This window comes from Cherax quadricarinatus, chromosome 3 (genome assembly GCF_038502225.1).
Source record: "Cherax quadricarinatus isolate ZL_2023a chromosome 3, ASM3850222v1, whole genome shotgun sequence".
In the NCBI taxonomy this organism is placed as follows: Eukaryota; Metazoa; Arthropoda; class Malacostraca; order Decapoda; family Parastacidae; genus Cherax; species Cherax quadricarinatus.
The window spans coordinates 38,239,753-38,267,385 of NC_091294.1; the positions used below are offsets into that span (position 1 = coordinate 38,239,753).

General features: G+C 38.5%; 2 protein-coding genes across 5 annotated transcripts in view; one reads left to right on the forward strand and one right to left on the reverse strand.

Moving 5' to 3' along the window:
• Window positions 1-14,361, forward strand: part of LOC128706508 (glutamate receptor ionotropic, delta-1-like) — a 44,014-nt gene extending 29,653 nt beyond the window's left edge. The window contains exons 8-10 of the mRNA XM_053801398.2: window positions 4,961-5,244; window positions 13,468-13,525; window positions 13,700-14,361. Coding sequence (XP_053657373.2) covers window positions 4,961-5,244; window positions 13,468-13,525; window positions 13,700-13,924 — 567 coding nt within the window. The 3' untranslated portion in view covers window positions 13,925-14,361. The remainder of the gene's footprint in view (window positions 1-4,960; window positions 5,245-13,467; window positions 13,526-13,699) is intronic.
• Window positions 14,362-15,799: 1,438 nt separating this feature from the next.
• LOC128684057 (uncharacterized) overlaps window positions 15,800-27,633 on the reverse strand; it is a 513,285-nt gene continuing 501,451 nt past the window's right edge. For 3 of the 4 annotated variants that reach the window (XM_070091274.1, XM_070091283.1, XM_070091277.1), the window contains 2 exons: window positions 25,699-25,854; window positions 15,800-20,867 (listed from right to left, as the gene is read on the reverse strand). In XM_070091274.1, coding sequence (XP_069947375.1) covers window positions 20,373-20,867; window positions 25,699-25,854 — 651 coding nt within the window. In that variant the 3' untranslated portion in view covers window positions 15,800-20,372. Of the gene's footprint in view, window positions 20,868-25,687; window positions 25,855-27,633 lie in introns of all 4 variants that reach the window. The other variant, XM_070091290.1, reaches the window with a different exon arrangement.

The following is a 27,633-nucleotide window of genomic DNA, read 5'->3' on the forward strand; positions in this document are numbered from 1 at the left end:
CTTGAGATATTTCTTAGTTTTGGGAATCAGTTACTTCTTAAGTTGAAGGTAATTCTTAGTTTTGGGAATCAGTTACTTCTTAAGTTGAAGGTAATTCTTAGTTTTGGGAATCAGTTACTTCTTAAGTTGAAGGTAATTCTTAGTTTTGGGAATCAGTTACTTCTTAAGTTGAAGGTAATTCTTAGTTTTGGGAATCAGTTACTTCTTAAGTTGAAGGTAATTCTTAGTTTTGGGAATCAGTTACTTCTTAAGTTGAAGGTAATTCTTAGTTTTGGGAATCAGTTACTTCTTAAGTTGAAGGTAATTCTTAGTTTTGGGAATCAGTTACTTCTTAAGTTGAAGGTAATTCTTAGTTTTGGGAATCAGTTACTTCTTAAGTTGAAGGTAATTCTTAGTTTTGGGAATCAGTTACTTCTTAAGTTGAAAGTAATTCTTAGTTTTGAGAATCAGTTACTTCTTAAGTTGAAGGTAATTCTTAGTTTTGGGAATCAGTTACTTCTTAAGTTGAAGGTAATTCTTAGTTTTGGGAATCAGTTACTTCTTAAGTTGAAGGTAATTCTTTGTTTTGGGAATCAGTTACTTCTTAAGTTGAAGGTAATTCTTAGTTTTGGGAATCAGTTACTTCTTAAGTTGAAGGTAATTCTTAGTTTTGGGAATCAGTTACTTCTTAAGTTGAAGGTAATTCTCAGTTTTGGGAATCAGTTACTTCTTAAGTTGAAGGTAATTCTTAGTTTTGGGAATCAGTTACTTCTTAAGTTGAAGGTAATTCTTAGTTTTGGGAATCAGTTACTTCTTAAGTTGAAGGTAATTCTTAGTTTTGGGAATCAGTTACTTCTTAAGTTGAAGGTAATTCTTAGTTTTGGGAATCAGTTACTTCTTAAGTTGAAGGTAATTCTTAGTTTTGGGAATCAGTTACTTCTTAAGTTGAAGGTAATTCTTAGTTTTGGGAATCAGTTACTTCTTAAGTTGAAGGTAATTCTTAGTTTTGGGAATCAGTTACTTCTTAAGTTGAAGGTAATTCTTAGTTTTGGGAATCAGTTACTTCTTAAGTTGAAGGTAATTCTTAGTTTTGGGAATCAGTTACTTCTTAAGTTGAAGGTAATTCTTTGTTTTGGGAATCAGTTACTTCTTAAGTTGAAGGTAATTCTTAGTTTTGGGAATCAGTTACTTCTTAAGTTGAAGGTAATTCTTAGTTTTGGGAATCAGTTACTTCTTAAGTTGAAGGTAATTCTTAGTTTTGGGAATCAGTTACTTCTTAAGTTGAAGGTAATTCTCAGTTTTGGGAATCAGTTACTTCTTAAGTTGAAGGTAATTCTTAGTTTTGGGAATCAGTTACTTCTTAAGTTGAAGGTAATTCTTAGTTTTGGGAATCAGTTACTTCTTAAGTTGAAGGTAATTCTTAGTTTTGGGAATCAGTTACTTCTTAAGTTGAAGGTAATTCTTAGTTTTGGGAATCAGTTACTTCTTAAGTTGAAGGTAATTCTTAGTTTTGGGAATCAGTTACTTCTTAAGTTGAAGGTAATTCTTAGTTTTGGGAATCAGTTACTTCTTAAGTTGAAGGTAATTCACAGGTTTGGGTATCAGTTACTTCAAAAGTTGAAAGTAATTGACACTTTTGGGAGAATTCCCTCTTAAGTTGTCCTAAATTATTATTATTATTATTATTATTATTATTATTATTATTATTATTATTATTATTATTATTATTATTATTATTATTATTATTATTATTATTATTATTATTTTCCTCAAGTTGCATTACAAGTTTTACCTTTAAGTTTTATAACATTATTTCTCGTTACTCCTTTACTGTGTGTAATAAAGACTACTGGAACTTCTGACCTGCCACATGGGAGCACAAATTGTGTCTATCCGGCCGCCAGGTAAGATACTATATATTTAATCCCGCAGGCTCGTCCTCCCACCTCCCACACGGAAGTATAGATTGTATTGACCTGGCTGTGGCGTCGGGTATACGGCTGATGGGGTTTAAAGCCTATCGCTTACACTAGGGTCATTAAGGCTGCCACGTAGCCTTTTCACCATTAGGCCAGAAAATTTTCATCCTTAAACTGGAAGGTTCCTAATACACAAGGAAACTGAAGAAATAACGAGGGTTTGAAGGGTGTGGGAAATTACCTGCAGGAGGTTTACAGGAGGTTTACTTATTACCTGCAAGTAATTTGGGTGAGGTAAGTGGGATATAGTCACAGGTCACAGAACTGTCACTCCCTCGATGCTCACTACATCACCACTCTCACAAAATGCTAGACATAATATTAAATTAACAATTACAATATTAACCATTAATACCAATAATGGTAAATTATAAAATAATGTGGACTCTATATGATTAGACTTGCTGGGTACACATTCGTATTGCTACCACTTACCGTTTAATTAGTGTAGATGAATCACACCACAACACCTGTCTAACAAATAGAATCTTATACTGGCCTGTGAGAAATCTAAATGGAAGGACTAATGGCACACTTCCCTATGTGAGGGATGACTTAGTCTTTTTATCTTCCATCCCAGTTCTTCAACAAGGAACATTAATACAGGTTCCTGTTACAAATTCACGCCAAAACTCCCAATTTGGCCTCAATGACTCTGGATTATTAGCTGAATTTTCCACAGCAACCAGTGCTCGAAAATTACAAATGGTGACCCTCCTGTATCACTCCGCGGACACTGCACACCTTTCTTCACACAAAATTTCTTGAAGGGTCAAATCAGCATCATTTTAATACAAAATTATTATAATATTCAAATTTACTCATGCTTAATTTGGGAAAATTCAAAACTTTCCACAAAGGGAAAACGTGATACGGTAGGGGATGGGCTACATGTATACTGCCGCGTGTATTCTCCTGTTATTTAGGTTCTCCTCTCAGTGTGTATTACAAACCACACGATGGATAAGGTTACTTGATATTGGCCAGTTTTCTTGTAATCTTGCTGGAGGAGACGGTAGGATATACCACCGATGTAATAAATTGCTAAGTGTAATAATTTATGTCCTTATTATAAAATAATGTGATTAATAATTGCTACCTAGAAGACAAAACAAAGCACTTCAGTAAGTCAAGTCCATTTAAATTCTTAATTATGTATAATTAATGATAATAATAATAATAATAATAATAATAATAATAATAATAATAATAATAATAATAATAATAATAATAATAATAATAATAATATCTTTATTTCTACAAGTACATGTACAAGGAATACAGGCGTATCTGGTATCAATGATATATTACTATATAGAAAGTCTCTTGTTATGCAGAGCATTTCGGACAAATTAAGTCAGTTTCGTCCCAGGATGCCACCCACACCAGTCGACTAACACCCAGGTACCCATTTTACTAATGGGGAACATAGACAACTGGTGCAAAGAAACATGCCCAATGCTTCTACCCTCGCCGGAAATCGAACCCGGACTCTTACTGTGTGAAGCGAGAGCTTTAGAAACCAGGTCATGGGGCACCATGGATTTACATTATAAATATACAGGAACCACATGCTTCTAATCCAATGTCTCGGAGGTAGTCAGGGAGCTTGAGATAGTGGACATCGAAGAAGGGACATTGTCTGCGACCTCGATGTCCATAAAATCTCACAAGTCTCCAAGACACATCAACTTCAGTAAGTTACAATTTGTGTTAAATGTATTCATTATTCTCCCTGCGTGTGGGTGGAAAGTTAATTCAAGGCTTTGTTTTTTTAAAAATCCCCCACAAGATTTACAAAATAGGAATGTGCAAAGGGTAGGAGTGAAGGGCAAGAGTATAATTAACAGTAGGTAAGTTTCTGTTTAAAAGTTAAAGAGAGTCTGCGTCAGAGGTGGGACTTTCAGCGAGGTCAGTTAGAGTGAGCATGTTGTGACGGTGGAGACGCAGAAATCCTGCACGCCAGCTGGTAAACAGGACAATCTGTTAAGACATGTTAGATTAAACACCTTATACTAAGAGTTTTAATAGTCAAAATTCTTAGCTACGAAGTCATTTTGTGATGTAGGTTAATTATGCCTAAGCATTTGTTTGTGTAACTTAGGTCATTATTAACCACTTTGCCAAGATCTATACATTTTGTATGTGTGTGAATATTTTTGTTGCTAAAACATTACTCACGAAGTTCTCACATATATTGCAAACGCACGTAAGTATACACACACACACACACACACACACACACACACACACACACACACACACACACACACACACACACACACACACACACCGAGCATGTCACCGGAGGCACACATCAACCAGATAGCTGCTGCAGCATACGGGCGCCTGGCAAACCTGAGAATAGCGTTCCGATACCTTAGTAAAGAATCGTTAAAGACACTGTACACTGTGTACATCAGGCCCATACTGGAGTATGCAGCACCAGTCTGGAACCCACACCTGGTCAACCACGTTAAGAAATTAGAGAAAGTGCGAAGGTTTGCAACAAGGCTAGTTCCGGAGCTCAGGGGAATGTCCTACGAAGAAAGGTTAAGGGAAATCGGACTGACGACGTAGGAGGAGAGGAGGGTCAGGTGAGACATTATAACGACATACAAAATACTGCGTGGAATAGATAAGATGGACAGAGACAGGTTGTTCCAGAGAGGGGACACAGAAACAAGGGGTCACAATTGGAAGCTGTAGACTCAGACGAGCCAGAGGGATGTTAGGAAGTATTTCTAAAGTCATAGAGTCGTCAGGAAGTGGAAGAGCGTAGCAAGTGATGTAGTGGAGGCAGGAACCATACGTAGCTTTAAGACGAGGTATGACAAAGCTCAGGAAGCAGAGAGAGAGAGAGGACCTAGTAGCGCTCAGTGAAGAGGCGGGGCCAGGAGCTGAGTCTCGACCCCTGCAGCCACAATTATTTGAGTACAATTAGGTGAGTGCACACACACACACGCACATATGCACACTTAGCTTCTCTGGTCGCCATAAAGGTATTCTTCGGCGGGGTGCAAAACGACTTACTGGAGCAGACGAAGGATCCGGTACTGATCGCCTTGCGTGAAGGAGTACAGTGGCGGGACTCCCTGGAAGATATCCTGCAGGAGGTGGTGAAGGGCAGGCTGGCCACCTGGGACAACAGCATCACCACCAGGCTCCTCATTGCGCTCAAGTACTCAGATTCAAAAGGTCAGCCACTCGTCCATTTGCCAGGGTTCGAACTCCTGCAGGAGAGAATAGCTTGGCCGATGCAGAAACACGCCTCTTACAAACCAAGGTAAGTTTACCTGTAGTCCACTTGCTGGTCTGATCAATCAAGCTGATAGTGTCTGCACGTGAGTTGGAAAATAAAATATATTTCCTGTTTTTCTGGTTTACATTAATTTCTTCAAGCTTAAAAGAATACACTTTCAGCCAATTACATTCAAATTTAATGGTAATAATCAGATGCTCATGTTATAAATCCGAAGCTTCTTTAGGTAGAGCGTTAGAGTACCATAAAGCTTGTGAGTGAGCTGTAAGTTAAAGCTGGAATGACAAGTTAAAAGCGTACCTTAGCAGAAATTTTACATCACGCTCACACACACACACACACATACACATGCATATATATGTCGTGCCGAATAGGTAAAACTTGCGATTTTGGCTTATATAGCAACGCTCTTCTTGCCAAATAAGGCAAGCGAAAATTTGTGTATGCAATAATTTAGCAAAAATTATTCTGAACCTAACGAAAAAAATATATTTCATTGTCTCTTGACTCAAGAAATCGTAATGACACGATTGCAAACAAACCATACCCCGGCCGGGATTGTTTGCAATCGTGTCATTACGATTTCTTGAGTCATGTTGACGGCAGTGAAGGGACTTGAGCTAGAGTTCGTCACGGCCACGCTAGCTGGAGATTCGTCTGTAAAAACTTGCATTTGTGGTCACAGAGGTGCCTGTGCTAACCTTCCTATGGTGTAGAAATATACCTAGTTGGATGAATCTTATTGTGGCTAGCTGGTCTAGTGGCTAACGCGACGGGCTGGAGTTTTGAGACTCTATGACCGCGGGTTCAATCCCGGCCGGGGGTATGGTATATTTCATTGTGTCTGTTTATTATTAAATTATTGTAAACTTATCTAAAATATATTTTGTTGGATTAGACTAAATTAAATTGCGCTTGTTATAATGAGGTCAGGTGAGTTTTCTAAGGTTCTTTTAGTACAAAATTATTAATTTTTACATTAACATAAATTAAAAAATCTGGGGAATTTTACCAAGCTAAGTTTATTTAAAGACATAAAATGAAAAATACTTAGCTTCAGCGGATTCGACCTCCTTCGGTGTGAATCGTGGTATCCCCACAACGGAGCTGTATAAGAACGAGAATTAGGTACATAGTTTCACCAAAGTTGCGTATATTCCAGCATTTCACACTTGAAACGGAATGTTTAGTGGAGTTGTACTCGCTTGGTTGGGCTCAAAGGCCCTCCAATCACGGGGTCTATTGGTAAATCGAGTCAAGGCTCACCCCCAACTATCAGCTGTAGCCAACCTAACTAGGAGTGGGAATGTCTAGGCCTGGGTATTTGTAGCTGACCCATATTTTTCCCTGGCTTGTGGTAGGGAAAATAGGACCCCATTAATGGTATCTTGATTGAAGCTGGAGTGTCTTGGAGAATGTTGCACTGTTCTCCACACACTGGGAATGTTCTGCAAACACTTACGCGGTTACACTACATTGTTCCAAGATTTGTCCATAGTTTCGTGGTATTTTCACAACAGGAAGACCGGTTACACTTCGCTACATAATTAGCTCTACCGCGAATTTCTGAGATTGTGAAAATGAACAAGAGTCAAGAACTCACTAATAACTATTGTCCCTTTGTTTCTGGTAAGTGGGCGATGTCCGTGTGGCGCACGTTTTCCTGTTCGTTTCTTGAAGCAATCTGAGCTGCATTGCGCACTCGCCCTCCTTACAAAGGATTTGCTAAACACTGCAACAGAATTCAATACAAGTCAGCAGATTTCTTGTTATCTAGTAACAGACGACAATTCATGATAGCCTCAAATTGTAAATAAAGTAGGTGTAGGGTTTTCTTTAATTTTCCTGTTCAGGTGAAGAGAATAATTACTGTCAATTCACAGTCACTTGTATTGTAACGAACACTAAATTCCAGCAGTGAGAAGGTAGCATGACGCTGGTTGACGCTGGTATTGCATGTGATTCTAATTAAGCGGTTTACCAGGAAGAAAGAGAGGATATCAGCCCTTGTTCTGGGAGGGATGAGTCCCTCAGGGCGCTGAAGGAGGCTGAGAGGGCTGAGAGATGCCACCTTTCTGGAGAATTTTCTACACAAAAATATTTCTCCAAACTTACAAGAGAAAATTTTAGAAAGGACTCGCCAATTGGCCAATTTTGCCTGTTTGGCACGACATTCACTCCATCATTGTCTTGCCAGAGGCGCGCCTACTACACTACTTTTAAAAAACTGCAAGATATCTCCACTCCTCCTTCAGAGTGCAGGCACTGTACTTCCCACCGTTAACCGGTTTCCCTGACTCTATAAATGTTACTATGCTCACACTCCAGCAGCACGTCAAGTCATAAAAAAAATTTGTCTCCACTCACTCCTATCTAACGTGTTCGCACACGCCTACTGGAAGTCCAAGTCCCTCGCACACAAATCCTTATTTACTCCCTCCTTCCAACCTTTCCTAGGATGACCCCTATCTTGCCTTTCTTACACTATTGATTTATACACCCTCTAAATCATTCTATTTTGTTCCATCCTCTCTAAATGTCCGAACCTTCCCCCCTCAACAGCTCCCCAGCCCTCTGGATAATTCTTTTAGAAACCCAGCAACCCCCCAGTGCACCACTCACCTTTTTCCCCTCATCAGTTCTACGATTCACCTCGTTTTTCATAGATCTATCTATTGACAAGTCCAATCTCAAATATTCTTCCTCCCTCCCTCCTATCTGATATCCAATCTTTCATTACCTAATGTTTTTTTTGTTATTACCTATGTTCACTTTTAATTTCCTTCTTTACATACCAATTCCAACTCGTCCACCAACCTTAGCAATTTCTCTTCAGGATCTCCCAAAAGCACAGTGTCATCAGCAAAAAGCAACTGTAACAACTCCCAATTTGTGTTAGATTCTTCATATCTGAAGTCCACAGCACGCGCTAACACCCGAGCTTTCACTTCTCTTATAACCACATGTACAAATATATTCAACAACCATGATGATAACACGCATCCCTGTCTAAGGCATACTTTTACTGAGAAATAATCTCCCTCTCTCCTACATACTCTAACTTGAGTCCATCTGTTTACTGCTTTCAGTAACCTACCACCTATTCAATACGTTTGAAACATTTGTCAAATTGCCCCTATCCATCCTATCATATGCGTTTTCCATATCCATAAGTGCAACGAAACCTCTTTACCCATATTTAAATACTGTTCACCTGTATTTTTCACTGTAAACACTTGGTCTACACACCCTTTACCCTTCCTAAAGCTTCCTTGTTCATCTGTTATCCTACTCTTCGTCTTATTCTTAATTTTTTCAATAATAACTCTATCAACAGACTTATTCCCCTTTACTTTTATACAAAGGAACTATGCATGTTTTCTGCCAATCCCTCGGTACCTTCCTCCTCTTCCATACATTTAGTAAATAAAATCACCAACTATTCCAAAATACATAAGGAAACTGAAGAAATAATGAGGGTATGAAGGGTGTGGGAAATTACCCACTGCCTCATGCACCTCTCCCACACTCACATCTGGCTCGTCCTCACTCCTACAAACTGTTATAACTCCTTGCTCAATGGACGAAATCTCAATTTTCATATCTTCTTCAACATCTAACAGTTCCTCAGAATATTCCCTCCACTTTCTTGATACCTCCAACTCTCCATCTAATAACTCTCCTCTCCTTTTTTTAGCTGTCAAGTCTTTTCGTTCCCTAGGCTTTCTCAACTTATTAATCTCATTCCAAAACTTTTCCTTATTCTCAGCAAAATTTGTTGATAGTATCTCACTCTCTCATTTGCTCTCCTTTTACATTCCTTCACCACTCTCTTAACCTCTCTCTCTCTCTCTCTCCATATACTTCCCACCTCCTAGTATCACAACTACTTAGTAAAAACCTCTAATATGCTAAATTTTTCTATCTTACTACTCTCTTTACCTCGTCATTCCTGGTTACAATAATATATGTACTGCTTTTGGAGGCTAGTATACCAAACGGGGAGTAGAATGAAATTAGCTCTGAGGCAAGCACACCATCGTATATCCTCGCAACATGAAGCAAGCCTAGTTCGCTAGGCTAAAATTGTCTGTAGGACTGTATGGTCCAGTGTCGTGAATTTGACTTGCTTCCCACGAGGCGGGCTAAAACAACACGGGTACGATCTCCCGGCTAGCCCCAGTATGTTATTGATTAAATACCACTGGTTAGTGGTTACAATAATATATATATATATATATATATATATATATATATATATATATATATATATATATATATATATATATATATATATATATATATATATATATATATATATATATATATATATGTATTATCACACTGGCCGATTCCCACCAAGGCAGGGTGGCCCGAAAAAGAAAAACTTTCACCATCATTCACTCCATCACTGTCTTGCCAGAAGGGTGCTTTACACTACAGTTTTTAAACTGCAACATTAACACCCCTCCTTCAGAGTGCAGGCACTGTACTTCCCATCTCCAGGACTCAAGTCCGGCCTGCCGGTTTCCCTGAATCCCTTCATAAATGTTACTTTGCTCACACTCCAACAGCACGTCAAGTATTAAAAACCATTTGTCTCCATTCACTCCTATCAAACACGCTCACGCATGCCTGCTGGAAGTCCAAGCCCCTCGCACACAAAACCTCCTTTACCCCCTCCCTCCAACCTTTCCTAGGCCGACCCCTACCCCGCCTTCCTTCCACTACAGACTGATACACTCTTGAAGTCATTCTGTTTCGCTCCATTCTCTCTACATGTCCGAACCACCTCAACAACCCTTCCTCAGCCCTCTGGACAACAGTTTTGGTAATCCCGCACCTCCTCCTAACTTCCAAACTACGAATTCTCTGCATTATATTCACACCACACATTGCCCTCAGACATGACATCTCCACTGCCTCCAGCCTTCTCCTCGCTGCAACATTCATCACCCACGCTTCACACCCATATAAGAGCGTTGGTAAAACTATACTCTCATACATTCCCCTCTTTGCCTCCAAGGACAAAGTTCTTTGTCTCCACAGACTCCTAAGTGCACCACTCACTCTTTTTCCCTCATCAATTCTATGATTCACCTCATCTTTCATAGACCCATCCGCTGACACGTCCACTCCCAAATATCTGAATACGTTTACCTCCTCCATACTCTCTCCCTCCAATCTGATATTCAATCTTTCATCACCTAATCTTTTTGTTATCCTCATAACCTTACTCTTTCCTGTATTCACCTTTAATTTTCTTCTTTTGCACACCCTACCAAATTCATCCACCAATCTCTGCAACTTCTCTTCAGAATCTCCCAAGAGCACAGTGTCATCAGCAAAGAGCAGCTGTGACAACTCCCACTTTGTGTGTGATTCTTTATCTTTTAACTCCACGCCTCTTGCCAAGACCCTCGCATTTACTTCTCTTACAACCCCATCTATAAATATATTAAACAACCACGATGACATCACACATCCTTGTCTAAGGCCTACTTTTACTGGGAAAAAAATTTCCCTCTTTCCTACATACTCTAACTTGAGCCTCACTATCCTCGTAAAAACTCTTCACTGCTTTCAGTAACCTACCTCCTACACCATACACTTGCAACATCTGCCACATTGCCCCCCTATCCACCCTGTCATACGCCTTTTCCAAATCCATAAATGCCACAAAGACCTCTTTAGCCTTATATAAATACTGTTCACTTATATGTTTCACTGTAAACACCTGGTCCACACACCCCCTACCTTTCCTAAAGCCTCCTTGTTCATCTGCTATCCTATTCTCCGTCTTACTCTTAATTCTTTCAATTATAACTCTACCATACACTTTACCAGGTATACTCAACAGACTTATCCCCCTATAATTTTTGCACTCTCTTTTATCCCCTTCGCCTTTATACAAAGGAACTATGCATGCTCTCTGCCAATCCCTAGGTACCTTACCCTCTTCCATACATTTATTAAATAATTGCACCAACCACTCCAAAACTATATCCCCACCTGCTTTTAACATTTCTATCTTTATCCCATCAATCCCGGCTGCCTTACCCCCTTTCATTTTACATACTGCCTCACGAGCTTCCCCCACACTCACAACTGGCTCTTCCTCACTCCTACAAGATGTTATTCCTCCTTGCCCTATACACGAAATCACAGCTTCCCTATCTTCATCAACATTTAAAAATTCCTCAAAATATTCCCTCCATCTTCCCAATACCTCTAACTCTCCATTTAATAACTCTCCTCTCCTATTTTTAACTGACAAATCCATTTGTTCTCTAGGCTTTCTTAACTTGTTAATCTCACTCCAAAACTTTTTCTTATTTTCAACAAAATTTGTTGATAACATCTCACCCACTCTCTCATTTGCTCTCTTTTTACATTGCTTCACCACTCTCTTAACCTCTCTCTTTTTCTCCATATACTCTTCCCTCCTTGCATCACTTCTATTTTGTAAAAACTTCTCATATGCTAACTTTTTCTCCCTTACTACTCTCTTTACATCATCATTCCACCAATCGCTCCTCTTCCCTCCTGCACCCACTTTCCTGTAACCACAAACTTCTGCTGAACACTCTAACACTACATTTTTAAACCTACCCCATACCTCTTCGACCCCATTGCCTATGCTCTCATTAGCCCATCTATCCTCCAATAGCTGTTTATATCTTACCCTAACTGCCTCCTCTTTTAGTTTATAAACCTTCATCTCTCTCTTCCCTGATGCTTCTATTCTCCTTGTATCCCATCTACCTTTTACTCTCAGTGTAGCTACAACTAGAAAGTGATCTGATATATCTGTGGCCCCTCTATAAACATGTACATCCTGAAGTCTACTCAACAGTCTTTTATCTACCAATACATAATCCAACAAACTACTGTCATTTCGCCCTACATCATATCTTGTATACTTATTTATCCTCTTTTTCTTAAAATATGTATTACCTATAACTAAACCCCTTTCTATACAAAGTTCAATCAAAGGGCTCCCATTATCATTTACACCTGGCACCCCAAACTTACCTACCACACCCTCTCTAAAAGTTTCTCCTACTTTAGCATTCAGGTCCCCTACCACAATTACTCTCTCACTTGGTTCAAAGGCTCCTATACATTCACTTAACATCTCCCAAAATCTCTCTCTCTCCTCTGCATTCCTCTCTTCTCCAGGTGCATACACGCTTATTATGACCCACTTCTCGCATCCAACCTTTACTTTAATCCACATAATTCTTGAATTTACACATTCATATATATATATATATATATATATATATATATATATATATATATATATATATATATATATATATATATATGTATATATAAAGAGAGAGAGAGTGTGTGGAAAATACCTCACACTGCAGAGAGGTATTTTTGTGTTTAGAATATTCACTTCAGTGATCCTTAGTCGTCTCTGACCAAAAGAGAATATATCAGTTCAACTAGGCTGGACGGCTATACTGTAAAACATTCTGCGGTTAAAACTCCAAGTTGATATAAAAGGATCTTATTTTTCTAATTATTGTTTTGACTCGTATAGATGCTGATATAACGAGGAAGCATAACATCTCACATCAGGATCACAATAATAATAGTATACTCGTACGGTACCGAATTAGTCGCCTGTGAAATACTTGGGAATTTTTATTTGATGACTTTTCTCCAACCAGTGGCTTTTTTTTTTAATTAAATAGAGATGATTTATCAAGACTAAAGTACTGAACCCCGATTTCAGGTCATCTTTCACTGTCTTCTCTGTACAGTTCTACAAGACTGAGAGACTAATTACCTCATCTTCCACTGTCTCTATATATCGTGTCTGTCATGAACTAAAAAGTCATTGGCTGACGAAACGTCCTGAACTAAAGATACCCGAATCACCATTCAGAAGCTGACTTGTAAGTTACTGCTGCTGTACTGAAAAGCATTTTCCTATCTCACCCTTATGTACCAAATATTTTTTTTATATTTCTTCTTGTCTTTTTGTGAACTACGAAACTTATACATGAAGCATTCATCGCAGGGAGTGATGAAGGCTCGAACCTCCTTCCAATAGACACGGGACAGACGCGCTACATGCGTCAATTCACATAAATGTCCTTGAGTTTCTGGGGTAGCCATTAATTTATTTTCTTATTACAAGTAAATGTTTTTCTTTGCTCTTATATAAGAAATTCACTGCGTAAATTTAAAATGATGATAAATTCTGAGTCGACGTAATATTATTGGCAGGTTTGACGAACTCATCAGTCGGGTGGTGGAGGGCGGGCTGGTGCAGAAGTGGCTGGAGGTGGGTACACCTTCCTCTACCCTGAGATACATATATGCAGAAAGAGACACACTGAGAGATTATAGTCAAATATTATCATCATCATCGAGTCTTTGAATCTATTATAATTTTAGGACGTTCCTGATGATGTAATTGTGTCTTTTAGCAAATATTTGAATTGATTTTGCTTTCCAGGATTTAATCTTTGAGGAACAGACTCTTAAGCGTATGGAGAGAGAAGAGGACACAGGTGAGGCTGAGGAACGAGGTCATGAGAGCGGGGAAGGGCAGGTTGTGCTGACACTGGAACACTTCCAGGGTCCCTTCTGCGTCCTCCTGCTGGGGTGTCTGGCTGGTGGCATCGTCCTCCTCCTGGAGCTTCTAGTCAACGTCATCCTCAACTCGAAGCGCCAGCAGTAATGTCTCCTCCAGCTGTATTACTCAGCCTCAGAAACATTATGATACCAGTATACAATGGAATGACTATACCCGGACTCTGACACAGTAATAGGTATACACTCATGATTAAAAGTCCGATGACTACTACCACCGTCCTCTTCCACAATGAAAACTCTCTCATGCACCACCACAATTCCCTATTAACCATTATAATTACTGCAACCAAAACTTTCTTTACAACTCCAACCTCTGATAATATAACTAGAGTACACGCGACTACTCTACACTTCTTTTCCACGACTGTATCCAGCTACTAGCAAGTTCCATGAGGTCTTAATCCTCCTCCTGCAAATCTTAGTCTCTCTGCAGAGCATCTCAGTTTCTTTATGTATACTTTTATTTATACTACACGCAAGGTATATATCACCCGTTTGAAAGCAGTCCGTGCAGGGAATGACACTGTACACCAGTTACGAGAATTGTGGTTCACTCTACCAGCAACTCATCTTTAAAAGGAGCATCGTTATGGAAACTGGCAGTAGAATGTCATTTAATTTAAAAAATATATGAATCTTCTAATATATATATATATATATATATATATATATATATATATATATATATATATATATATATATATATATATATATATATATATATATATATATACATATATATATATAGATATATATATATATATATATATATATATAGATAGATAGATAGATAGATAGATAGATAGATAGATAGATAGATAGATAGATAGATAGATATATAGATAGAGAGATAGTATTGTTTCTGTTTTGCAAGATGCCGTTGAAAGATTTTGGTCTATATCAAATACAAAAAAAAAAATGTACTTAAACAAGAGTTCAACAGATTTAAAAAATATAAAAATGATGCACACAAAAACAGTCTAACGAAACATATCTTAAAAAACTTTTTGTACTCAGGCATAAAAAAATACATCACAATGTGAACATTTAAACAGATATAATGGAGTTGCTCACTATAACAATAGTTCTCTGAATCATTACTTTAGTTATATTTTAAATTTGATGATTATGCTTAAAGAGAACATATTCATATTTAATATAGACCGGCTATTTTATCCAGGTAATTTTTTTAATTGTTTTAAAACTGCTGATGGAGTTTAATACTCCGAAATGTTTGGATAATTAATGCTGTTTAGATAATAAAAGGAGATGTTTAATGTAGTTAAGTATTTCTTCTCCTTATACGTCTCTCTCTCTCTCTCTCTTTCTCTGTAAATATGCGTATATATGTATCATTTTTATTATTAACACATAGGTCGTTTCCCACCATGGTAAGGTGACCCGAAGAAGAAACACTTTCATCATCATTCACTCCACCACTGTCTTACCAGAGACGTGCCTACACTACATTAAAAAGCTGCAACATTAACACCCCTCCTTCAGAGTGCAGACACTGTACTTCCCACCCCTCCAGGACTCAAGTCCGGCCAACTGGTCTCCTTGAATCCACGGTTACGCTCCGTCAGCTTGATAATTGTAAAGATCGAAAAAACTTTGTTTTATTAAATAATTTTATTAATCCTGCACTCCAGTAATAAAGTAAACATGAAAAATAACATTAGTTGGGAAGTCGAACCCATTGTGTTTAGTGTGTGCGTGTATATATATATATATATATATATATATATATATATATATATATATATATATATATATATATATATATATATATATATATATATATATATATATATATATATATATCAGATAATTTGTGTGCAAGGGCTGATCATATAAGAGGGAGAGGACCGTGCTTGGCCCTGTATCATTACATTGCTCCCAAATTCTGTAGAGAAGGTTTCGTGCGAGAAGTGGATGAAGAGAAGTGACGTTAAAGATGATTGGATTAGGGGTTTATAGGGGAGTACATGGACTCTCTTGTACATTTTGTCCTCAGAATGATCTATGCATATGACGTAATATACATTGTAAGATCAACACACTGCTTAAACGCACTGTATAATAGACACAGAGAGGTGACTGGCTTTAATTAAGGCTAATAATAATAATGATAGTAATAATGATAATAATAATAATAATAATAATAATAATAATAATAATAATAATAATAATAATAATAATAACAACAAGTATCATAATCCAATGGACGCCAATCGGCTGTCTATTGTTTAATAATGAAATATACATATATGGGGCAGATATATTGTATGAGTTATTGGCGTTATATAATAAACATGTATGTTACGTTATTACTAACATTTAAAACATGGCAACTAGGGTGCCATATTTTACACAACCAAAGAGAATCATGGATCACTCACGAGGAAATTGTCTGAAACATACACAGCCTTTGTTTATATATATACATTCTTGTTTAATGTTTTACATACACATTTTGGTGAAATATTTAACATATACATTGTGGCGTAATATTTTACATATACACGTAGAATTTGTCAGAAGAGATATGTGAAAGAAGACACAAAAACTCCGGATTGACCTGTCTTCCGCTCTGAGCTGAGATCGTATGCATAGTTTTTTTTTTTTTCATTTAAGCGATGCATATCTTACTCTTTTAACAGACATTTCCACCTATGGTAGAAATGTTTAGGTCAAACACACTATTCTAGTATAATACGGGAAGGCAACATTCAGGGTAAATAACTTTTCTCTGAAGCAACAATAAGGCTTCCTAAAATACAAAAAAAAAAAAAAAATAACAAGAAAATAGGCGTCAAGAAACTAATGTCTCCTGGGCACTTGTGTCTACGTTATGGAAGCACTTAATTGTGTCTCAGGTTACAAGGTTTTTTTTTTTTTTCGTTTGATCCTCTTCACCTCAAGCTTATGAATTGTTCATCTATGTCCCTAACAATAACTTTCATATATCTTACTGCAGAAGTAACATAGATATCTTAAGGATCTCATCTCACTTTCTTGCAAGAACTGATCTAACTCTTGAAAGTTACTCACCACCTTTACTGACATGTATGTCAAAGGTTTTCTAGCATACACGTAACTCTTCATCTGCTTGTATGTCGTCCCTTTGTACAATTAATCACAGTTACGAATATCATATAGCAAGGCTGTAGCATGCTGTTGCCAAGCACAAAATATTTCAGCTCAGAAGAGTGAAATTTTATTTCCTTGAAAAGTACGACCAGAGCTTTGAAGGCTCCCTCTTGTCTCCTGGAAGTCCAAATACCACCATTCCTGCAAATACTGATTCTGTTACTATTTCTAAGGTACTTCGGTAACGACCAGAAGCCACCTGAGGCCACCTGAGGTGCTTCCTTCAAGTCGAATGCCATTAATTTTCTCATCGAGATTTATAATTACTGGAGACCAAAATACAGGTATCGCGCGCGATACACTAGCTTCTGCACAAGCTCGTCTGCTCTCCTAAAACTTTAAAAACAAACTTTATTTTGTCCCGAATGCATAATCACTGAGGCGCCACTAATACAGTGGGTGATACATGGTGCGTCAAACTTTCACATTACTGGGTTATAAGTGTACCTTACTGTGGGTGATATATGGTACGTCATATATGGTGCGTCATGTATGGTGCGTCATATACGGTGCGTCATATCCTCACATCAGTCCTTACCAACGTTGTAAGTTAAGGGATGGAAATGTGCAGAGGTTGCTGGAGTGAGGTGGTGTGCAGACAGTTTCTTGAAACGACATGTGTGTAACAAAAGCAGTTCTTTTATTAAATGCGAAATTTTACCTATAAAAGACCTTATGAAGTACTTGATACAGGCTTTTGTAGGTGAAGTGTATTTAATGAAAGCTATCCTTATATGTGCTTTTTCCTACCATCCTCGGGCACTTTCCTGGTTTGGTGCGCAGCTCGGGCACTTCCCAGGCTTGGTGCACAACTCCGTGCCATACACTGCTATATATCAGCTCTGTAGACTTCAACATCACTTCCAGCGTTGAGAAAGACTGTTCACCACGTAAGGACATACATCGTAAGTTAGTCGTATTGCTTTTCAGTACGACCTCGCTTGAACCGACGCCCAGCATGGCTGACCAGTGTAAATCCGTTGACTTTAGTCACGTGTATACAGAACCTCAATGCATAGAGCATAATGACCGTTGGGTAGACACAGATCATGGTGACTCCATAATGCCTTGCATTAAATTTTCATAATGAATAAATCTGTGCCTTAAACAAAATGGTGCTTATTGTAGTCACTACTGAGATTTTAAGCATGATTTTGCAACGTGAATAAATCAACGAAGCATAATAACATGCAGATGATATTTAAAAATACAAGAAGGTGTGTAAAATAGGCCAAGTGTCTGTTCTAGTGGCGTGTGCTGACATGCCACGATCACCGCTGCTTTACAGTGCCAAGACTTTCATTTAATCTCTCTTTAATGTGTATAGAGCCAGGGAAAATATGTGTAATAATAATGTTGACGCGATAGAGAGAGGTAATCATGAACTGCAACATGAAAAAAAGAACATTTAGTGCTCGAAAAGCGAGTCGGTGTTCTGGATTGTAAGGGAAAAATGTTCTCTCGTGAGGTCAATGGAAATAAGTGGCACTGTCGGGCCTGGTTGGGTCACCCATTTTGATCTGGTTGGGGTCATCCAGTTTGGAAAGAAAACGTGATAGGTTGTAAACATTGGCTCCTCACGCTAAACATATAAGATGTAGAGTTATAGAAATGGGATACAAAACCAACAGGCTAACTAATGAGACACTTGCGAAATTCTTGGGTGTCTTTACTGTTGTTGTTCCAGATTCGTCGGTATAATCGCCCCGCCTGGTCCTGTACCAAGAGGTGGCCTGACCTTGGCTCCCTGTCGCGGGAGTGTCTCAGACCAAAGTCTGCCATGGGAGGAGTTACTAGTACCTCCTCGATCTTTGCTGTGGTAACGTTTCACCAATCCATTTCGGAGTAAAACCGGTGGATAATGTGAACAGAGTGATTGAGACTAAAAAGAAACACTGCTTGGTGAAATGTTTCTCCAGAAAAGATTCGCAAGTATTGCACGAATGTCTTATTAGTCTACATAAGATAACGCAATGATGAATGAATCAGTTGAGGAACTAAGCGATGTTAGATTGTGTCGATGATATAAAAAATTGGCACTGTGAGCTAAAATTTTTGGGGGGCATGTAAAGACCGAAGAGTGATGGCAATATTATATCGCCCAGTTGAATTCATTAACGGAATTCATAAAAGCATTACTGAAATAGTGACTGGTCAACGCTAAGTGAACACTCTTGGTGATACGCTAAGCTAATTGGGCAGTACTTTAAGAATTGGTTGTTAAATAGTGATTAGTTGATTACTAGTTCGTATGGCCGAGACGGTCTACCGGATGACTTTACGTACAAGAGTTTATTACAGTGTCAGTCACGAATCACTGACCATGACAATATCAGAGGTCACACACTATGATAGTATCAGAGGTCACAAACCATGACAATATCAGAGGTCACAGACCATGACAATATCAGTAGAGGTCACAGACTATGATAGTATCAGTCAGAGGTCACAGACTATGATAGTATCAGACGTCACAGACCATGACAATATCAGTCAAAGGTCACAGACCATGATAGTACCAGTCAGGAGTCACAGACCATGACAGTATCAATCAGATGTCACATACCATGACAGTATCAGAGGTCACAGACCATGATAGTAACAGAGGTCACAGACCATGACAGTATCAGACGGAGGTCACAGACCATGACAATATCAGAGGTCACAGACCATGACAGTATCAGACGGAGGTCACAGACCATGATAGTATCAGAGGTCACAGACCATGACAGTATCAGACAGAGGTTACAGACCATGACAGTATCAGACGGAGGTCACAGACCATGGCAGTATCAGAGGTCACAGACCATTACAGTATCAGTCAGAAATCACAGATCGTGACAGCATCAGTCAGAGGCCACATACCATGACAGTACTACAGTGTCAGCAGTCCATTCAGATGAAGTGAGACACATCTGGCCATCCAGGAGACACCTTCATCACCCTCTCTGGATCCTCTCCTCATAATACATAACCTCAATCTCTTAACTAGTAACTGCATGACTCATCAGCACAGAATTATGTACATTATAAGGGTTTTGTAGGTATAAATATTACTGGCTAATGACAGTAGAAATTGTAATCTATATATATATATGCTTAAATATTTCCTTAATAGCTATTAAAAGATCTTTAAATCTTTAAATCGGGTGATTTGAAGGAGAAAACAGTGACTGATAAATTAATTTGTTTATCTCTCACAAAAGATACTGATGTACATAAATGTAACTGATAAACATGACAGACAGACAAACACCTTCATATAAATACACTGCAACAATAAATTACTACAGCTCCTGCCTTCGTTATAACCATGGCGTTAGCAAAGTCACTTTGCCTTCGGTATAAGACACAGAAGAGGACTAAATCTCTCCAAGTCTTCACTTTTTCTTCTTTGTGCTGGTGTGAGGTACTTTGCCGGGAGACGTTACTGTCTTGGTATCTGTATGAGGAACCTCTGAGCTGGCTGTAGATGCCGCCGCCGCCGCCGCCGCCGTCGCCGCCGTCGCCGCCGCAGCCGCTGTTGTTGATGATGCCGCTGTTTTGGAAGTAGGTGATGATGGCGGTGAGGAAGGAGGCGATGAAGGCGGTGACGAAGGTTTCGTAGACGACGACTCTGCAGCAGCAGCAGCAGCAGTAGCAGCAGGAGATGAAGGCGGCGTGGACGAGGCTGGAGGTGAGGAAGGAGGGCTCCCAGGGGATGAAGAAGTTGTGGGAGACTTCGTCGACTGTTTCTTTGGTGATTTGGAGTTGGATGAAAAGGAGGTGGAAGCAGCCTCGTCCTGGGGTAGGAGCGGAGGAGGTGGAGGTGGAGGGAGGCGGCTGAGGGCATCTTCAGGGTCCTCGTAGCAGTCCGGGACCTTAACCTCCGTCACCTGGGTTCAGATACAAGTGTGTAAGTGTAAGTCTACATAGACATCAAATACAATATTTACTAATGCTGTAGCTGTCATGTTGCCATGACAGCTACAAGCTAAAACGGTAGCTTGTTATGTCTTGTGCATGTGTCAGGTGAGAACATAACGTAGAGACTCTGTCACATAACGTAGAGTGGAGAATGTGTCACATAACGTAAAACAGAAAATCTGCCACATAATGCAGAGAACCTGTCACATGACGTAGAACAGAGGATGCGTCACATAATCTCTTGCTACTTACGTCTTCTCATGTTTACTAAGACTGAATAGGCCTATATAGCAAAATGACACGTATATTCCCAGCTCTCGGGGATTTACGTTGGTATATTCGAGAACTTAAACGACAAAATAAGCAAGATATTCATCTCTCGCTGCACGACGCCTGAATGTAATCTCCCGCATCACACCAACCCAGCGCCCCGCACCTCAACTCAGGCCAGAGCCAACCCATTTTCAGACCCTCAAGAGGAAGAAGAATATGCAGATTAATTCCCTTAAGAAACCTTTAAGATGTACCTCAATCTTTAGACGCTTCAGGGCAGGTTACTTGATGCTGCTGGACGACTTTTCAACAAGGGAAATAGAACTGTTGTCAAATTCTTTAGATTGAACCTGATTATATTTCATTGTCCAGATACTGTATGACCTCTACAAGCCTAGCACTTCCCTTATATGTAATAATAATAGAAATAATGATAATCATAATAAACAGATCACATGATATATACACCGAGAGGTGTATTTCTCTCATCGTATGTATACCGAGTTTACTTTAATCTCTGTTTAAGGGATTAAAGTCAATTGGTGTTGAAAAAGTTACTTGTGGCCTTAACCTATTGTAGTCAATAGTCTTTGAATCCCATTAACTAACCAATGATAATAAGAAAAGCTAAATCACTGGACCCAAGAGGTCCAGAAGAATTAGCTCAACAACTCCTTAGAAGCGTAATATCTCAAGAAACTCAGAAACTGCAGATAAGCACATTTTAAGAAGCCCAGAAGCTGCAACTTAACCCGCTCAAACAAGACTCACGAAATCGTAATGACGCGATTGCAAACAAACCATACCACGGACAGGGTAGAACCAGCGATCAGAGAGTCTCAAAACTCCAGACCGTCCAGACTGGTCCGGTGGCTAACGCGACGGTCTGGAGTTTTGAGACTCTCTGATCGCGGGTTCTATCCCCGCCCGTGGTATGGCCAATCAAACAAGTTGATAATACGAAACTAACAGCCCTTTGAAACAGGGCTGGATTATTCCGTGTACTTTTATCATGTGAGGCGGAGAAATGATGCTTTTTCAGGGGTGAGTTAGTCTTGGTAAAGAACATAACCCTAATTTTTAAAAGGGTGGAGGGGTAAGCCAGCGGAAGGCCTCGGTCAGATGACCATATGCTCCAGCTGCGGGTCATCATATGACTAAAAACCGCGTCAGGAAACACTTGTCATGTTTCCTGACAAATCTTACCGACCTTGGTTGCTCGGTTGGTTAAGGGAGTTTCAAGCAAGAGGATCATTAAGGATGCATGGAATCTGTTCACCACCAGACAAGTATACTTTAATAGGATTTACAGTAAACCCTCGGCAAATATACGCTGAGAGAAATACACCTCTCTGTGTATATATTCTGTGTTAGCTTTGCTGCCCTGTCACAGAAACCAATTAACTGGTCTTTATTAAACGCCCACCAGTTATTTTCCTAGCCTAGGGAATGTGCTAGAGTAAAGAATTATTAAAAAATATATAATTAAATGATTTATATTTATTATTTTCCTAATTCGTTGTGGGAAAAGATAAAATTAATATCTACTTAACGGCTAAAGGAAAGTATTTCAGATAACAGTGTGACATAGACTGTTGACACTGAATATTAGGTTTAAATTTTCAGCCTAATCCCAAATGGATTAAAGCCTCATCAACTAGGCTGTTGTTGCTGGCAGTATACAGTCCAAGGTACGAAGCACAGCCCGGCAGGTCAGGAACTGATATGAAGGACTTGTCAACTTTCCTCTTAGGGACAGCCAGAAGTTTATTGGTAATTCCCCATATGCGCGAAGGGAGGGTTCTGACAAGTCGGGGACCTCTGACACTTATCGGGTTCTCTTTTAGTGTGCTCGTCGTTCCCCTGCTTTTTATAGGAGGTACTATGCAACGTCTGCCAAGTCTCTTGATTTCATACGGAGTGATTTCTGTGTGATGGTTTGGGACCATTTACCCATTAGTTCCCAGGTGAAAATTATGATGTACCTTTCTCGCATATATTCCAAGTTATCACACGGATGAAATACATCCTAGTTTTTAAAATACAATTGTCAAACTGGCACAAGACCAGTCCAATAACCATCTAAATTTTCCTTTATGTAGGATGGACCAGCCATGAAAGTTTGAATCAGACCAGAAGAGGCATTCTCGTAACATAGCACAGAAACCAGTTGAAAAATACAGTAACAATACAGTAGCAATACAGTAACAATACAGTAACGATCAGGACCTTCGTCTATTCCGATCCTAAGCAACATTCTCAAGTCATCTTGCGGAAAAACGGTAAAATGAAAAGCAAATCATGTGCCCACTAATTAAGCCCATACAGAAGTATTTTAGTAGGAATTTGTTAGTAAACAGAAAATACATTTCGGCAGTTTTTTGTATACATATAATAAGTGTATTAGTTTAGAGTGAGTCAACAAGAATAACGTTACAGTTCGTGTTTTGAGAGTTGATGTTACATGTTATATTGTCTGTGCACTAACCTATATATTCTTCGAGTTAAATCAATGAACCCGTATCATCTGTGTAACGATATTTATGAATATATTTAGATATAGCTGTCAGGGACTACCTGAAGAGGTGAGCTGTGCTACAAGGCTGATGTGAAACTCTCGTTACCTCGAGTTCTGGATGCCCGGTGAGCCAGATGACCTAGCAAGCACGATCACCTCAAAACTGGACGTGGAAACAAATCCTAATTACACGGCCTGGAAGATTTATACATTCTAAAGGCATACTAACAAGCCCTAGCGTCTCAGTGCAGCCTCTAATCACCACAAATATGTGGGCTGACGGGAATCCTATGCATATCTAAGAGCCTAACTACAGCGACTGGACTCTAGCAGAGAGTTTCGTAGAAACTCTGTCACGCAAAAGCACACAAAAGGAAGAGAAAATTACTAAAAGCTCTAGGGCTCTCTAGAAAATGTGAACTTACTCAGCCTTCTTGAAGTATATTCAGACTGGCTGATCACCAACGGGAGATGTGACACAAGAGAGCAAGAGAAGCAGAATGAAATTATTCGCTTTACGGTGAAAGGCAGAAGACAGGAAGTGAAAATAACTATGAAATGAGTTGTACATGAGTGCTCCAGGGATTCTCTAAACAGGCATCGGTTCCAGAGCTCGCTGAAGTAACTACTTATAAGTACCGCTTCGAGAAGCAGTAGCTCCAGCAGGTACATCATCTTCACTCAGGCATTAACTTGAGCTAAACAGTTCACTAATCCTGAATTGTGTTGCACAGAATTTATTGAGCATGCAGTGCCCACTAGACTTGCAAAACAGCCTACAGAGAAGCTTAAATCTCAGTTGCACTCTTGAGGTGAACCACTAGTGGAAGGTGTTCAGCCTTCTAGAAGTAAGCACAGACCAGGCTGGCTGTGTAAGCCTGGCCAAGCCAGAGAGCGTTCTCTGCCTTCCTCACAAAGGGAGATAAGAACAACTCGCCTGCGTTTGAGGTCTGAGGCGGCGGTATCTCCCAAAGCACCGACCGAAGTGACTTAATATCCGTTGATACGTTCCTCCGCCGCTCCTTCGGTCGCTTCCCTGACAGTATCAGTGATTCAGCATGTTAAACGTATTTGCGTGGTTAATTGCGTTTAAAGCCTATGGACTACACAAGGGTTATTAAAGCTGCATGAAACCTGTTCACCACCAGTTAAGTATATATATCTATATATATATATATCTATATATATATATATATATATATATATATATATATATATATATATATATATATATATATATATATATATATATATATATATATATATATATATATATATATATATACATGTATATCTAAACACGTCGGCCGTTTCCCACCGAGGCAGGGTGACCCAAAAAAAGAAAACCCCGAAAAGAATGAAAAAAACTTTCACCATCATTCAACACGCTCACCATCATTCATCACTTTCACCATCATTCATCACTTTCACCATCATTCATCACTTTCACCATCATTCATGCATAATCACTGTCTTTGCAGAGGCGCTCAGATGTCACTCCAAACAGTCAATATCCCAACCCCCTCCTTTAAAGTGCAGACTCTGTACTTTCCACCTCTAGGACTCAAGTCCTGGAGTATGTAATGCATTTATAAGGTTATATATGAGAAAATGTTCAAAGCTGTATAATTCTGGCAGCTTTACACATGGGTTAACATATTTTGATCAAGTTGTGAAGTATGACCATGTAATAAGTAAAGTCGAAAGTAGTGACGTCACAGTAGGTGTCATCATAATAGGTGACGTCATGACAGGTGGCGTTATAACAGGTGACGCCATAGCAGGTGACGTCATAACGGTGGGACGTTACTGCAGGAGACGTCATAGAAAGGTGTTACGTCTTGCCGTGATTCGCCTATACCATCTGTGATACATCTAAACCATCTGTGAGTCACCTAGACCGTCTGTGACTCACCTGTACCCTATGGAATTCACCTTTTTTAAACTTCTAGACCAACAGAAACCCTTCTAAATAATCTGAGAATGACCTAGACTCACCTGTTACTCACCTGAACATGGGGAACCACCACCTGGTGGGGTTTAAGATCCTGTGAGGTGACAGCAGTGGGCAGAAGTGGAGTGGTTGCACACACGGCCATAGTGGAGAGGTTGGTCACTACACTGAACTCTTTTTTCGATTCAGACTTGTGAAAGGCTTTCTTAATCTGTCAACAAAGGGGAAGTAAATTGATCGATAAAGCCTCAGATAAACACATTATTTGCAAGGGCGTCTCTGGTCAGAGTGCATGAGTAGGTTATCAATGGCTTCTTCGAAGTCAAGGATGGTCAAGGTTATGGTACAAATTATTATGAGACTCATCAGAAACTCCTTTGAAACCAACATTTTTTAGTAAATATGGAAAAATATGAAAAGTATTGCTCTTGTTTACCTGGAGTTTACCTGGAGAGAGTTCCGGGGGTCAACGCCCCCGCGGCCCGGTCTGGACATTGTGGACATTGTGTCCATAATGAGTGAACTCGTTAAACTCAGCATTATCAAAGCAAATTTTGCGTTCCAAGATGAATTCTGACACGACAATAAGAAAACGCACGTTTTCAGTCTATCGTAATTTATTCATGGATTTTGTAAACCGAATTACATAGAAGAATTCCTCACACTAATGCAAAAAAAAGTTAGAAATATGTGAATGGTGTTCAAGTTTATGGCTTAAATTTAAGAATATAAATAAATTTTTCCCTGAATTCAAGAATTTAATTATTTAGTGCGAACCAAACAACAAATTTTTATGTCTATAATATCTCACTCATTTAAAATTGACCAGAAATTTATACAGGAGATGTATATTATATAAAAACTATGTTGAGAAGTTATCTTGTTAAATTTCTTGTAATCCGATAACTTTAATATCATTGACGTGTTTAAAATATAAATCTCAATGAAGCTTTCCATTTAAAAATTCCCAGGAAATGTTGATGTCTCTGTTAATTACATTGAAGAAAATAGAAAATTTTGAGTGTAGGGAAGAAAGAGAAAAAACAGACCAATTTTTAAGAAAAAAAAATTAAGAGAAAAAAGACCAAAATTTAAGAGAAAAAAGATCAAAATTTAAGAGAAAAAAGATCAAAATTTAAGAGAAAAAAGATCAAAATTTAAGAGAAAAAAGATCAAAATTTAAGAGAAAAAAGATCAAAATTTAAGAGAAAAAAGACCAAAATTTAAGAGAAAAAAGAGAAAAATTTAAGAGAAAAAAGATCAAAATTTAAGAGAAAAAAGATCAAAATTTAAGAGAAAAAAGATCAAAATTTAAGAGAAAAAAGAGAAAAATTTAAGAGAAAAAAGATCAAAATTTAAGAGAAAAAAGATCAAAATTTAAGAGAAAAAAGATCAAAATTTAAGAGAAAAAAGACCAAAATTTAAGAGAAAAAAGATCAAAATTTAAGAGAAAAAAGATCAAAATTTAAGAGAAAAAAGACCAAAATTTAAGAGAAAAAAGATCAAAATTTAAGAGAAAAAAGACCAAAATTTAAGAGAAAAAAGATCAAAATTTAAGAGAAAAAAGATCAAAATTTAAGAGAAAAAAGATCAAAATTTAAGAGAAAAAAGATCAAAATTTAAGAGAAAAAAGACCACAATTTAAGATTAAAACAGCACAAAAACAGCATTAAATTTGGGCAAGAATTTGATGATTAGTTTATTCTTGTAAGAATGATTCTCTGATTACCTGCAGTCAGAGCCAAAACAAAATTTTAACAGATAAAAGGTGTCGTTGGCTGCAGTGTGAAGATAAGATCTTGGACAGCATAAGATGGTTGTATTTATAACTTAATTATGTGAAATATTTGACAATAATCAAAGACCCACTTGACACACTGTGAGGTGCAGTGACCATGTCAGGTCTACTGTCTACATGTGAGGTGCAGTGACCATGTCAGGTCTACTGTCTACATGTGAGGTGCAGTGACCATGTCAGGTCTACTGTCTA